The 14,062-nt window shown below is 36.0% G+C and overlaps 1 protein-coding gene across 1 annotated transcript; it reads left to right on the top strand.

Moving 5' to 3' along the window:
- Positions 1-823: 823 nt before the first annotated feature.
- LOC308352987 (olfactory receptor 13C7-like) lies at positions 824-1,786 on the top strand (the record flags this gene model as incomplete). Its single annotated transcript, XM_080819521.1, has 1 exon — positions 824-1,786. The coding sequence occupies one exon, from the start codon at positions 824-826 to the stop codon at positions 1,784-1,786; it is 963 nt and encodes a 320-aa protein (XP_080675647.1).
- Positions 1,787-14,062: the final 12,276 nt, after the last annotated feature.

Raw genomic sequence — 14,062 nt, 5'->3', positions numbered from 1 at the left:
CTCATGCCTGCAAGTAAAAGAGTAAATCCCCCATCGCTTGAGTTTCTTAGGTTATATCTTTATTATGATTTGTAGATTGAGACATGTGCACTGGAGTTTTTCTGAGATCTACTTATAATTCGTTATATATATATATATATATATATATATATATATATATAAAAGGTAAGACAATAGACATCCCAATTTGTACTGAAAAAGACAATAATTTTATCTAAAAATGTTTCCTTTTTCTTTTACAACCATTAGTAATGTCTACAGTTAATATTCTTAGGATATTGCAGGTATACATTTCCTCCCAGATTTAAATTAACCCAAATTTCTTTTTCTAAAAATGTATCTTTTCAGCTTGTTTTTCTAGCCTCAGGATTCTGAAACTGAGATGAAACCATTAAAGCAGGACTTACATATGCCATTTTATTTTAGTAACTGAAGAACAGTAATTTTTGTTGATGCTAACATATTAGTTGTGTTCTGGATTGTTTGGTCGAAATGCTATGGTAACATTGCATTCAAAATAATTTCAAATTCATAATGTAAATGAGATACATAATTCTAACCCAGTTGTATGTGTTCTGAATCTCTTTTCTAACAAGGACTTTTTTTTTTTTTTTTGAGCTAAAGTCTCCATGAAATCTAAAATTCTAACTGAGCTTAGAGGATCTTAACTTATTCTTATGATATCTGTGTATCCATTTACAAGTCTATATTACCCATAAGGGAAGCCACTTAAGGATACAAACAACTTTTGCAAACACTGCTGTAACAGATCCACAGGTATTCTGGATGCTACAAATTCATTTTAGTGAAAGAAAATATTAACATGGGAAAGACCAATCAGTCTTCTGTGACAGAATTTGTCCTTTTGGGATTTTCTGGCTATCCAGAACTTGAGGCCATTTATTTTGTGCTGGTCCTATGTATGTACCTAGTGATCCTTCTGGGAAATGGAGTCATTATCATTGTAAGTGTCTGTGACACCCACCTGCACACCCCCATGTACTTTTTCCTCAGTAACTTATCATTCTTGGATATTTGCTATACCAGTTCTTCTATTCCCCTATTTCTCAGCAGCTTCTTAACGTCAAAGAAAACCATTTCCTTCTCTGGATGTGGGGTGCAAATGTTTCTCTCCTTCGCTATGGGAGCCACAGAGTGTGTCCTTCTAAGTATGATGGCATTTGACCGCTACGTGGCCATCTGTAACCCTCTGAGATACTCCATTATAATGAGCAAGACTTCATATGTGCCCATGGCTGCTGGGTCCTGGATTGCAGGGAGTGTCAATTCTATGTTGCAGACCTCTCTTGCAATGCGGCTTCCTTTCTGTGGGGATAATGTCATTAATCATTTTACTTGTGAAATCTTGGCTGTCTTAAAATTGGCCTGTGCTGATATCTCCATAAATGTTATTAGTATGGCTATTGCTAATATAATTTTTCTTGTGGTCCCAGTACTTTTCATTTTTGTTTCCTATGTTTTCATTCTCTCCACCATCCTGAAGATTCCTTCTGCAGAGGGGAAGCGCAAAGCCTTCTCCACTTGCTCTGCCCACTTAACAGTGGTGATTATATTCTATGGAACCATCCTCTTCATGTATGCAAAACCCAAGGCTAAAGACTCTTCTGGTGCAGACAAAGTACAAGTCACAGACAAAATCATCTCTCTCTTCTATGGAGTTGTGACACCTATGCTCAATCCCCTCATCTATAGTTTGAGGAACAAAGATATGAAGGAAGCTATGAAGAATGTTCTGTGTCAGAAATGCTCCTCAGAGAGAATGTGAATGTTTTTTAAAGAAATTCCTTTACTCTAAATGCAGGACTAGTTCTCACCTCGAGGTTCCAAAATAAATGTAAGGGTTGGTGATACCATTAATTCCTGAAATTCTCATTTTTCTGTTCCTGATGTTTAAATGTGAGAGAAATGTAGAGCCTGCCATTTTTCTTCATGACTGGATTAAGGAGATGGGACAGCAATTTATGGGTAAAAGGTTCTCATCCAAATCATCCTCCTTCTCATGGATAACCGAATTTAGTTTAACTCTGGAATAATGAGTTCTGTAATCTTATGTGAAATGAAATGTTGTTTTACTAGCTTAACTTCTTGTCTTCTATGTGCATTGGTTTTCTAGTCTCTTGTCTTTCTTAGGAAGATAAAGTAGAACTCAACAAAAGTAATTTCTAATGGATAGTCTTTGATCATAGAAATGAAGAGTAAGCATTTTAGGATGTTAGGTACCTAGCCTGTGTATATGCCAAAGAGAGACAAGAGTAGTAAAATGAAGCTATTTTTTTAGGGCTGATTTCCTTTTAGCTGCAAACTGGCAGCCACACTTCTGTGCAGAAGTGTCTCAGGCAATGTGAGTCATTGTGCCAACACCTCAGCTGATGGGGAAATTTGGCTTATCAGAGGTTTTGATAGATGAGCAGTGGCATCTTTGAGTGAAAACCATTGTTACTGTTAAATGACTCAAAAAATTAGTTTCTAAGGAACTTGTTCGCATAATTCTCTAAGAACATGGTAATAATGGGTTTAGAGTGTCACTAATTAGGTATTTTTGCATTTATATGAATTTCCTGTAGAATATGAGCTTTCTATTCATTCATTTATTCCTTCATTCCATTACTCAAGTGACCAATATTTACTGAATAGCAATTTTGTCTCAGGCATTATGCTAACTACTGGTAATATCAAAAAACTAAACACATTGAGACAAAACCCAAAACATGATCAAGGAGTGCACAGTCCTGTGACATACAGACTGACACTTAATTTGAGGACAAAATTATTAAAGACTATTCACAGCTTATCCCTTTCCCCTACTTTCTAAGCTGGATCCTTTGTTTTTTATTCATAGTGTGTTAGATATTATTGGGCTGAACAGAATAATGAGTGGACTTGGAGTAGTTTAAATGGGATAAACTGATCTTCATATAGAAGGACTTGGACCAGCTCTAGAAAAGAAATAAGAGAGGACAATGAGAAAGAGAGGATAATGCAATGAGGAAGAAAGTAGTGCATACTAGAGATATGGAAGATAAATATAGGAATGGAAAAGTAAAGACAAACAGGCTTTGCATCTTGTTTTGAGTAGTGTTCTGCAATGGCAGAAATGGGATAAAATGAAATAAAACAAGTATACATTGTGATTAAAATATAGGATGATACTAAAAACAATAAAGTCACAGAAAAACATTTTCCAGGTGTGAATTATAAACATTTTACCTGGCTCTGAAGGATAAGCAATCTTTTCCAAGTGGAAAGTGGGGAACAGACATTCCAGGTAAAGAGCATAACAGAACATTTTCAAAGGAAGACAGGGTTTGGGTGCCTTATTTAATAAGAGGATGTATTTTTACTATGAATAAAAATAAAAGGACTAGTAAGATGGACCCAATAGAAAGATGTCATGAATTCAGAACTGGCTTCTTTCTGCTCCCACTTCTTTCTGCTCCCACATTGTTAGATCCCTTAAAGTTCTGCTAGGCTCCAACACTTATTCATAGAAGAAAGCCGCACTACTATGGCTTTCCTGTAATTTTCTTTGGAAAAAAGCTTCCTAAGATGGTATGTCCAAGTGAAGGTTCTTCTTCCCATTTCAGCTCACAGCCACGCTCCTTCTGGTTTAAAAGTGTTAAGCTGGGGCAATGGTTATGGACCAATAGGACATAATTAGCCCCTTTTCCTTTGTCATATAAAAAGACACATCATATATTCACAAATGACATAAATTATTTTTTATAGATCCATACACATTCCTGCCCTTATTAGAGAGAAAATGTAGTGGTTTCAAATGAAGACAGAAATTTCCAGATTGTCCAGCTTTTTCTAAATTGATTTACAGTGTCCTGCCTAATAAGATGCCATCTGTATGGGATGGAACTGTGTCATTTCCCCACAGACTGGAATTTATAAAATGAGCCAGATATCAGCTCTTGGGTTTCAGGCTTCTTGGTGGAACACACATGATAGAGAAAGGTTCCTTAGTCTTCTAAAACATGGACTTCAATGATATCAAGGATCAAGGATCTGAGCTAGAAGGTATATTACATCCTTTTGTGGTTAAATATGCCAGTAACACCATAAGAATGTGTTATTTTAAATTGCATTGATGACATAATATGTGCGTAATCATATAACCTGATTTGCATGCAATAGTCCAAGCTATGTCTGTTGTCCCAGTATAATTGCTAATAACACCCTGTTTCAGCTTTGAAAGTTTGCTGGTTTGGATGATAAGTGATATTGTGGCCCTTGTCACAGGGTAGTGTTCCTCAGAAATACTGTTGCTCCATTTCTATCAGGCCGGGAAATTGGTGGATTCTAAGGGTTTCTTTCTTAGTGAGGTACTAGTGTAATATTTGTATTTTCTTAAATATGCATTGCTGTGGCTAGACCTTTTCATTGCTCCATCCTCCAAAAGGTTATCTTTTGATCAAAACAAATAGAATAAAACAAATATAATATCATAAAGAGGTTTGTGGGAAAGTCAATTCCTTTTATCATAAACTTTATGATCATCTGTCAATTTCTACAGAAAAAGCTACTGGAGTTATGATTAGGATTATGTTAATTTTAAAGATAAATTTGGGGAGAATTATTTCAACAATACTAAGTAAATTCATCAACATGGTTTATCCATTTATTTTGGTTTTCTTTAATTTCTCTTAAACAGTTTTGTAGTTTTGGTATATAAGTCTTATTTCTAAATAAATTCTGTTTATTCTTTTTTTTAATAATTATGTTATGTTAGTTCCCATACAGTACATCATTAGTTTTTGATGTAGTGTTCCATGATTCATTGTTTGTGTGTAACACCTAGTGCTCCATGCAATACTGTTTATTCTTTAATATTTTTGATGATTTTTTGAAATTTTTATTTTTTTTAAAGATTTGAGAGAGAGGGAGAGCGAGCGCATGGGGAGGGGAAGAGGGAGAAAGACAGACTCTCAAGCAGATCCCATGCTGTGTGTGGAGCCCCACACAGGGCTTGATCTCATTATTCTGAGATCATGACTGGAGCCAAAATCAAGAGTCAGACACAACCAATTGAGCCACCCAGGTGCCACTGATGGTATTTTAAAGGGACTTAAAAAAAACAAAAAACAGAAACCCTTCTCAGGATTGCTCTATTTGGGGTCTTCTGTGGTTCTGTATAAGTTTTTGGTATCTTTCCCTAATTCAATGAAAAATGCCATTGGGGTTTTGGTAGGGATTGCATTGAATTTGTAGATTTGGGTAGTATGGACATTTTAACATTAGTAATTTTTCCCGTCCATGAACACAGAATATTTTTCCATTTATTTGTGTCTTTAGTTTCTTTCATTGATGTCTTATAGTTTTCAGTGTGCTGGTCTCTCACCTCCTTGGTTAAGTTTATTCCTAGGTATTTTATTCTTTTTGACGTAATTGCAAGTGGAATTATATTCTTAATTTCTCTTTCTGTTAATTCATTACTAGTGTATAGAAACACAACTGATTTTTATATATGGATTTTGCATCCTTCAACTTCATTGATATCATTTATTAGTTTTAAACTTTTTTTGGGGGGGGGAAGAGCCTTTGGGATTTTCTATATATAATACCATGTCATCTGTAAATAGAGACAGTTTACTTCTCCTTTACAAGTTAGAAGGCTTTTATTTCTTTTTCTTGCTCGTTATTCTGACTATGACTTCCAATACTATGTTAAATAAAAGTGGGGTTATTGAACATCTTTGTCTTGCTTCTGATCTTAGAAGAAAAGCTCAGCTTTTCACCATTGATTTTGATATTGTCTGTGGGCTTGACATATGTGGACTTTATTATTTTGAGGTATGTTCCCTCTATACTCACTCAGTTGAGAGTTTTTATCAGGAATCAATGTTACTTTGTCAGTTTTTTTAATGGATCTGTTGAGATGGTTACATGAATTTGTCCTTCATTCTGTCAATGTGATGTATCATATGATTGATTTGTGAGTGTTAAACTGTACTTGCATCACCGGAATAAATCCCACTTGATCATGGTATATTATTCTTTCTTTTTTATATTTAATTTTACTTTTTCAGTGTTCCGAGATTAATTCTTTATTCACCGCACCCAGTGCTCCATGCAATATGCACCCTCCTTGATACCCACCACCAGGCTCACCCAATCCCTACCCTCCCTCCCCTCCAAAACCCTCAGTTTGTTTCTCAGAGTCTACAGTCTCTCATGGTTCGTCTCCCCTCTGACTTCCCCCAACTCCCTTCTCTTCTCCTTCTGATGTCCTCTATGCTATTCCTTACACTCCACAAGTAAGTTAAACCATATGATAATTGACTCTCTCTGCTTGACTTATTTCACTCAGCATAATCTCCTCCAGTCCTGTCCATGTTGATACAAAAGTTGGGTATTCATCCTTTCTGATGGAAGCATAATATTCCATTGTATATATGGTATATTATTCTTTTAGTGTATGGTTGAACTCAGTTTGCTAATATTTTGTTAAAGATTTTGCCTGTTTGATATTTAATTGATTTATTATTTCCTTTCTTTCTTTCTTGTATACCAGTTACATGTGTGTTTTTTTCTCCAGGTGTTGATTCTTTATCACTTTTATTCTATTGTTGAAACTTTTCAGTGGATTTTAAAATTTCTGCCATTATACTTTTCAGTTCTAGAATTTCCATTTTGTTCTTCTTATAGTTTTTATTTCTTAACTGAAATTTGGAATCTTTTCTTTCCTCATGAGCATATTCTCTTTTATTTCATTTAGGCAGTTATAAGTAGTTGCTTAATCACCCTTTCTGGTAATTTCAACCTTTAGGATATCTCAGGATTAGTTTCCATTGATTGCCTTTTTATCTTTTTTTTTTTTTTTATGATTTATTTATTTATTTATTTATTTATTTGATGGAGAGAGAGAGAGAGATCACAAGTAGGCAGAGAGGCAGGCAGAGAGAGAGGAAGGGAAGCAGGCTCCCTGCTGAGCAGAGAGCCTGATGCGGGTCTTGGTCCCAGCACGCTGGGATCAGGACCTGAGCCGAAGGCAGATGCTTAACCAGCTGAGCCACCCAGACTCCCAAGATTGCCTTTTCATCTTGAGAGTGGGTCACACATTCCTGCTTCTTCATTTTTTAAAAAGATTTTATTTATTTATTTGACACAGAGAGAGATCACAAGTAGGCAGAGAGGTAGGCAGAGAGGCAGGAAGGGAAGCAGGCTCCCTGCCGAGCAGAGAGCCCAATGCAGGATTCGATCCCAGGACCCTGAGGTCATGACCTGAGCCGAAGGCAGAGGCTTAATCCACTGAGCCACCCAGGCACCCTTCCTGATTCTTTATATGTTGAATAATTCTGGATTGTAGCCTGGACATTGTAAATGTGATAATGTGGAAGCTCTGAAACCCATTAAATTCCTCTGAATAGTTTTGATTTTTTGGTTTTAAAATAAACCTGGCTTGACTTAAACTGCTAATTTAGTCTTTTTGTTAATAGTTCACATCTTAGTTCAAGATTTTTGACTTTTCTCTTAGGTTGGGCTGTGCATACAAGGCACAGGGGTCAGTCAGAGAACTGGACCAAGATTTTTACAGAGAATCTGATGTTTCCTCTTTTGTATTTTCCCCTTTCTGGAGTTCCTCCTGACTTTACACTAGCTGTGTTTTCCCTGAACTCTGAGGTTTGTCCAGAAGGACTGCCAGTTTATTATCAGAGTTTATACCACTCCATGCAGTGCCTAGTTGAGCCAGTAGGCATAAAAAATTTGAAACTTACACTAAAACATCACTTCTCCAAAGTGATTTTTTTTTTTAGATTTTTATTTATTTGACAGAGATCACAAGTAGGTAGAGAAGCAGGCAGAGAGAGAGGGAGAAGCAGGCTCCCCCCTGAGAAGAGAGCCCAATGCAGGGCTCGATCCCAGGACCCTGGGGCCATGACCTGAGCCGAAGGCAGAGGCTTTAACCCACTGAGCCACCCAGGCGCCCCTCCAAATTGATTTTTTATAAAAAATTTGTACAAAATTTATCATCTCTGAGATGCTTGAGTTTGATAGGAGCTTATTCAGCCATAGTGAAAGCAGTAGAAATCAGAAGTTCCTCCTTCACATTTTATGACTAGATTGTTCATACCTCTTGTATTCTCTGATCATATTTATGTTTCTTTTTTTCCTTAAAATTTTATTTAAATTCTAGTTCATTAATGTATAGTGTAATATTGGTTTCAGGTATAGAATTTAGTGATTCATCACTTACATTTAACACCCAGTGCTCATCACAATGCCCTCCTTAATGACCATCACCCATTGAGCCCACCCCCACCCACCTCCCTCCACCAACCCTCAGTTTGTTTTCTATCATTAAGAGTCTCATACAAACTGAGGGTTACTGAAGTGGAGGGGGGTAGGAGGGATGGGATGGCTGGGTGATGGACATTGGTGGAGGGTATATGCTATGGTGAGCACTATGAATTGTGTAAGACTGATGAATCACTGACCTGTACCCCTGAAACAAATAACACATTCTATGTTTGAAAAAAGAGTCTCATATGGTTTATTTCCCTCTCTCTCTTCTCCCCTTCCCATATGTTCATCTTTTTTGTTTCTTAAATTCCATATATGAGTAAAATCATGTAGTATTTGTCTTTCTCTGACTGACCTGTTTCACATAGCACAATACACTTTAGCTCTATCCATGTCATTGCAAATGGCAAGATTTCATTCTTTTGATGGCCAAGTAATACTCCATTTTGTGTGTGTGTGTGTGTGTGTGTGTGTGTGTGTACCACTTCTTCTTTACCCATTCATTAGCTGATATTTGGGCTGTTTCCATAATTTGGCTGTTGTTGATAATGCAGCTATAAACACTGGGTGCAGGTGCCCTTTCGAAGTATCTATGTACCCTTTGGATAAATACCTGATAGTGCAATGGTTGGATGATAGGGTAGTTCTATTTTTAACTTCTTTGAGGAATCTCCATACTGTTTTCCACATTGGCTGCACCAGTTTGCATTCCCACCAACAGTGTAAGAGGGTTCTCCTTTCTTTACATTTTTGCCAACACCTGTTGTTTCTTGTGTTGTTGATTGTAGCCATTCTGACTGGTGTGAGATTTTATCTCGTCATGGTTTTGATTTGTATTTCCTTGAGGATGAGTGATGTTGTGTATCTTTTCATGTGTCTGTTAGCCATCTGGATGTCTTCTTTGGAAAAATGTCTATTCATGTCTTCTTCTCATTTATTAATTGGATTATTTGTGTTTTGGGTCTTGAGTTTGATAAGTTCTTCATATATTTTGGATACTAACCCTTTATCACGTCATTTGCAAATATCTTCTTCCATTCCATAGTTTGCCTTTCAGTTTTGTTGATTGTTTCCTTCACTGTACAGAAGCTTTTTATTTTGATGAAGCCCCAGTAGTTCATTTTTGCTTTTGTTTCCCTTGCCTCTGGAGATATGTCTAGTAAGAAGTTGTTATGGCTGAGGTCAAAGAGGTTTCTGCCTGTGTTCTCCTCTAGGATTTTGATGGTTTTCTGTCTCACATTTAGGTCTTTCATCTGTATTGAATTTATTTGTTCATATGATGTAAAAAAGTGGTCCAGCTTTCATTCTTCTACATGTTGCTCTCCAGGTTTTTCAACACCATTTGTTAAAGAGACTGTCATTTTTCCATTGGATATTCCTGTTTTTCGAAGATTGATTGACCATATAGTTGTGGGTCCATTTCTGGGTTTTTCTGTTATGTTCCATTGACCTACATATCTGTTCCAGTGCCAGTACCATGCAGTTTTGTTGATTACAACTTTGTAATATAACTTGAAGTCTGAAATTGTGATGCCTCCTGCTCTTCTTCTTCTTCGTCTTTTTTTTTTTTTTTTTTCAGGATTGCTTTGGCTATTCAAGGTCTTTTGTGGTTCCATACAAAATTTTAGGATTGTTTCTTCTAGCTCTGTGAAAATACTATTGATATATTGATAGGGATTGGATTAAATGTGTAGATTGTTTTTGGTCGTATAGATATTTTATCAATATTTGTTCTTCCAATCCATGAGCATGGAAAATTTTACCATTTCTTTGTGTCATCTTCAGTTTCTCTCACAAGTGTTCTATAGTTACCAGAGTACAACATTGTTTCTTAATTTACCTCAGAAACAAGTAATGCTGATATTTGGAATGGAGAATATGCTACAATGAATAAGGAATTTGTAATTCTCCAAGGTGAGAGATGAGCATACCATAGGGTTAAATAATATGGAATAACTCAGTAGTCTGATTTGATATGATTATCCTATTGAGGGTTAAATAGGGCTTTGTGTGAAGGTTCATGGAAGAGATTCACTAAATTTTGTTATCTTTTTTCTATTTGACTTTTAGTCTCTTTCTACCCTTAGTATAGCCCTAGTCCATTATTTCCTTGATTAGATAAAATGAAGGCTTACTTTCAGAGTTCCCTTCCTCTAGCTACATCATCCCCTTTGATCACTTTTTGCTAATGCTCCCTCCTTTTTGTACCTTATTCAAATATAACCATTTAGGACTCCATGATTAATTACCTTATTTTCCAGAACTCAGAAAACAAATGAAGAAGGTAAGTAATGGAATGAGAAGTAATATTTAAATAATACATACATATGTAAAATGTGCTAGGTAACTAGATAATTTATATATACTATTTTTAAGTTCCTTTTCATTAATGAATACTGGTGGAAAGTACAATATATGATTGTCCCTTACTGTCTCATTCAAATATAGACACCCAGAAATTCTTTCTTAATGTCCTATTTTCAAGAAAACAGAGAGCAAATGAGGAAGACAATAGATGGATAGACAGTGTTATTTAAGAACTGCATAATATATACTATGTGGTGTGCTAGGCATCATATAATATTCTAAAATTATTTTCATTAATTAATAACAATATTATTGATGTTAATGTTGCTTTCATTTTTGTATTGATTATGTCTCTTGTTTTTCGACAGTGTATGTGCGTGGTAGGGGCTGGGGATTCAGTGCTGCCTATTACATTGTTCCTACTTTCAAGGATTAGCTTCAGATGGCTTTGTTATGTAGATAAGAAAATTTAGGCCCATACATAGTTCTTAAATGGCAGCTAAAAGTTAAGTCCATTTTCGGCCTATATTTTCCATGTTAATTTTGAAATATGTTTGAGGATTAAATTAAATATGAAGTGATAGATCAAAAGGAAACAAAGAACTGTGAGAAGTTCTTAAAAAGTGAAGAAAAGATTGTCTACTACTGATGCTGCCATTGCTCTGAAGGAGAATTACCATTTTGATTCTGAATTTTGATTTTGAATCAGTGTCTTTCCATTTGTGCTGCAAACTGTGTGTGTGTGTGTGTGTGTGTGTGTGTGTGTTTAAAAAATAAAACAAAACAAATAATCTTCATCTTCCAAGGTATTTTGAAACATTCTTTAGAAATATCATCACTCTGTATGTGCAGTTAATTTAAAATTTGTTCTTAAAAATGAAATCTGAGTTTATAGTGCAGAATTGGAGTAGAATAAAACCTGAGACAATTATATCTTACAAAACACCACTGTGTATTACAACTCAATAGTCACACAGAGGAGACATTTTTTGGACCTTTTGAGCATATTTTACTCAGTTCTACTTTTATCATCTCCTATTTTCTCTTACGTTTAAAGATTAGCTGCTGTTTTACAAAAGTATTCAGAATTGTAGTTGGGGATGAAATAATATAATTAAAGCCCATTTCTCTTATTTCCCTAACTGGTATTTCAGATATTTGGACTTGTAATTTTACATTCTTTTTCCATTTCAACAGTTAATGATTGCCCACTATTTTTAATTAACTTGGCATTGTACTTAATATGGAGAAGAGTGAGCCATAGTTCTGCCATTGGGAGCATTTCAGAAGCTAACAAATGGTTATAACATAAAAGAAAAATTGTTGTAGCAGGTAAGGGTCAGGATAGCCTAGAAGAGGTAAGAACTAACTCAATAGAGTTATTGGAAGGCTTTACAGAGGACATAACACTTGACCTATTTCTTCTGTCATTGCTAAGACTTCTCTAGAGAAGGAGAAATCCGACAATGCAGAGGACATAGCATTTGCTATTGTTCTTAGGTGAGAAAGAACATGAAAGAATTGGGTAACTGCAGTGAGTGAAGTACAGTATGTGCAAAGGGAATGGGAGCAGTATAGGCAAGAAACAAGAAGGTGAAATGTGTAGTTGGAAATGTAGTTTGGGTCAAATAAGATCTCTGGGTAAAATGAAAAAGAAACAAGCACAAACAAACATATCAAAAGTATTTAAAAAAAACTACTAAAATATATATTCTATTTGTTGAGTAGCTATATATGTTAGATTTTCTTGGAAAGGCTTAGTTAGTTAATTTTGTTTTGTTTTGTTCCTGTAAGTTGCATTTCTTAGACTACTTAGCCCTACCTTTTAATGAGATCATTGTTATTTTCAGAAAGTGATATAAGTAGACTGGTAAGTTCTGTGATTCTATATATGACCGTCTTTTATTCTCTATATGTTGAAAACCCTTGCCTCAAAATATGTGAGTTTCTTCTTTTTTTTATGTTTATGTTATCTTCTTTTGTGCCTGAACTCAAGCATATCAGTTTCTCGTCGTTTTCTCCAGAACCAGTGTCTACTCATTAATTTTCCCATAGCACCAGGCACTTCCTTATTTCTCAGGTTATAGATGATAGGATTCAGCATGGGGTTAACTACCCCATAGGAAAGGGTAATAAGTTTGTCTGAAGTCACTGTCTTTGGACTTTAGCTTCATGTACATGAAGAGGACTGACTTATAAGATATAGTCACCTCTTATGTGGAAAAGATGTTTTTTCTTCCTTTAGCTGAAATAATTTTCAGTACAACATAGATGATGAAAATAGGGTAAATAGAGGGGTGCCTGTGTGGCTCAGTTGGTTAAGCAACTAGCCTTCGGCTCAGGTCATGATCCTGGAGTCCCAGAATGGAGTCCTGCATAGGTCTCCCTGCTCAGCAAGGAGTCTACTTCTCCCTCTGACCCTTTCCCTTCTCATGCTCTCTATCTCTCACACACACTCTCTGTCTCTCAAGTAAATAAATAAAATCTTTAAAAAAAAGAAAAAAATATGGTAAATAGAAATTAGAAGGAATGAAGCAAATGAAAATATTACATTGCCCAACATTATTATACTCTTATTCAAGAAAACACTGGTTCAGGCCAGTTTTATTCAAGTCAGTATTGCACACAAAATGATTAATGACATTTTTTCCATGAAGGAAAACTCTTTTTTTTTTTTTAAAGATTTTATTCATTTATTTGACAGACAGAGGTCACAAGCAGGCAGAGAGGCAGGCACAGAGAGAGAGAGGGGGAGGAAGCAGGCTCCCCGCTGAGCAGAGAGCCCGACGTGGGGCTCGATCCCAGAGCCCTGAGATCATGACCTGAGCCGAAGGCAGAGGCCTAACCCACTGAGCCACCCAGGTGCCCCGAAGGAAAATTCTTAATGTGAGTACATTTTGTGTCATTCCATTGAAAAAGCCTAATATCCAGGAGATAGCTGCCAGCTAAACACAAAGTGCCTTGTTTATGATGATGCGCAATTTCAGAGATTTGCTGATGACCATGTAGAAGCCATATGATTTCACTGCCAGGAACACACACTCTGTGGATAGACATTTATGTAATACAACCTGTGAATGAGAGTTTTGTTTTGTTTTGTTTTGTTTTGTTTTATGGTAGCAAGTTTGTCAGCATAGAGGGCACAAAAGAGGATGCATACCAGATACTCACAAGGAAGAGGCATATGGAGGCAGGCTTCTAGGAGGGTTAAGATGACCAAAGTACTGTTCTCTGGGAGGATCGTCAAATATACTCCTAACCAAATGACAAAAAGGAATTTTTTCAGTTCATTTGTACTCATCAGTACTCATAAAGATCTCTCAGAATGTACTCAATTTCAGTTGTCCAATTGGTCCTCTCCATTTTCCTTTTTCATACCTGAAATAAGCCAGAAAAAGAAACAGCATATAAGTTAAATATGTGGTCCCATATTATATAGAGTAAAAGGTAAGTGGGGTAGGACATCCAACAAATATGTGAGCGCCAC

Source organism: Martes martes (genome assembly GCF_963455335.1).
Source record: "Martes martes genome assembly, chromosome: 12".
NCBI classification, from domain to species: Eukaryota; Metazoa; Chordata; class Mammalia; order Carnivora; family Mustelidae; genus Martes; species Martes martes.
This window is presented reverse-complemented; position numbering and strand designations above follow the sequence as displayed.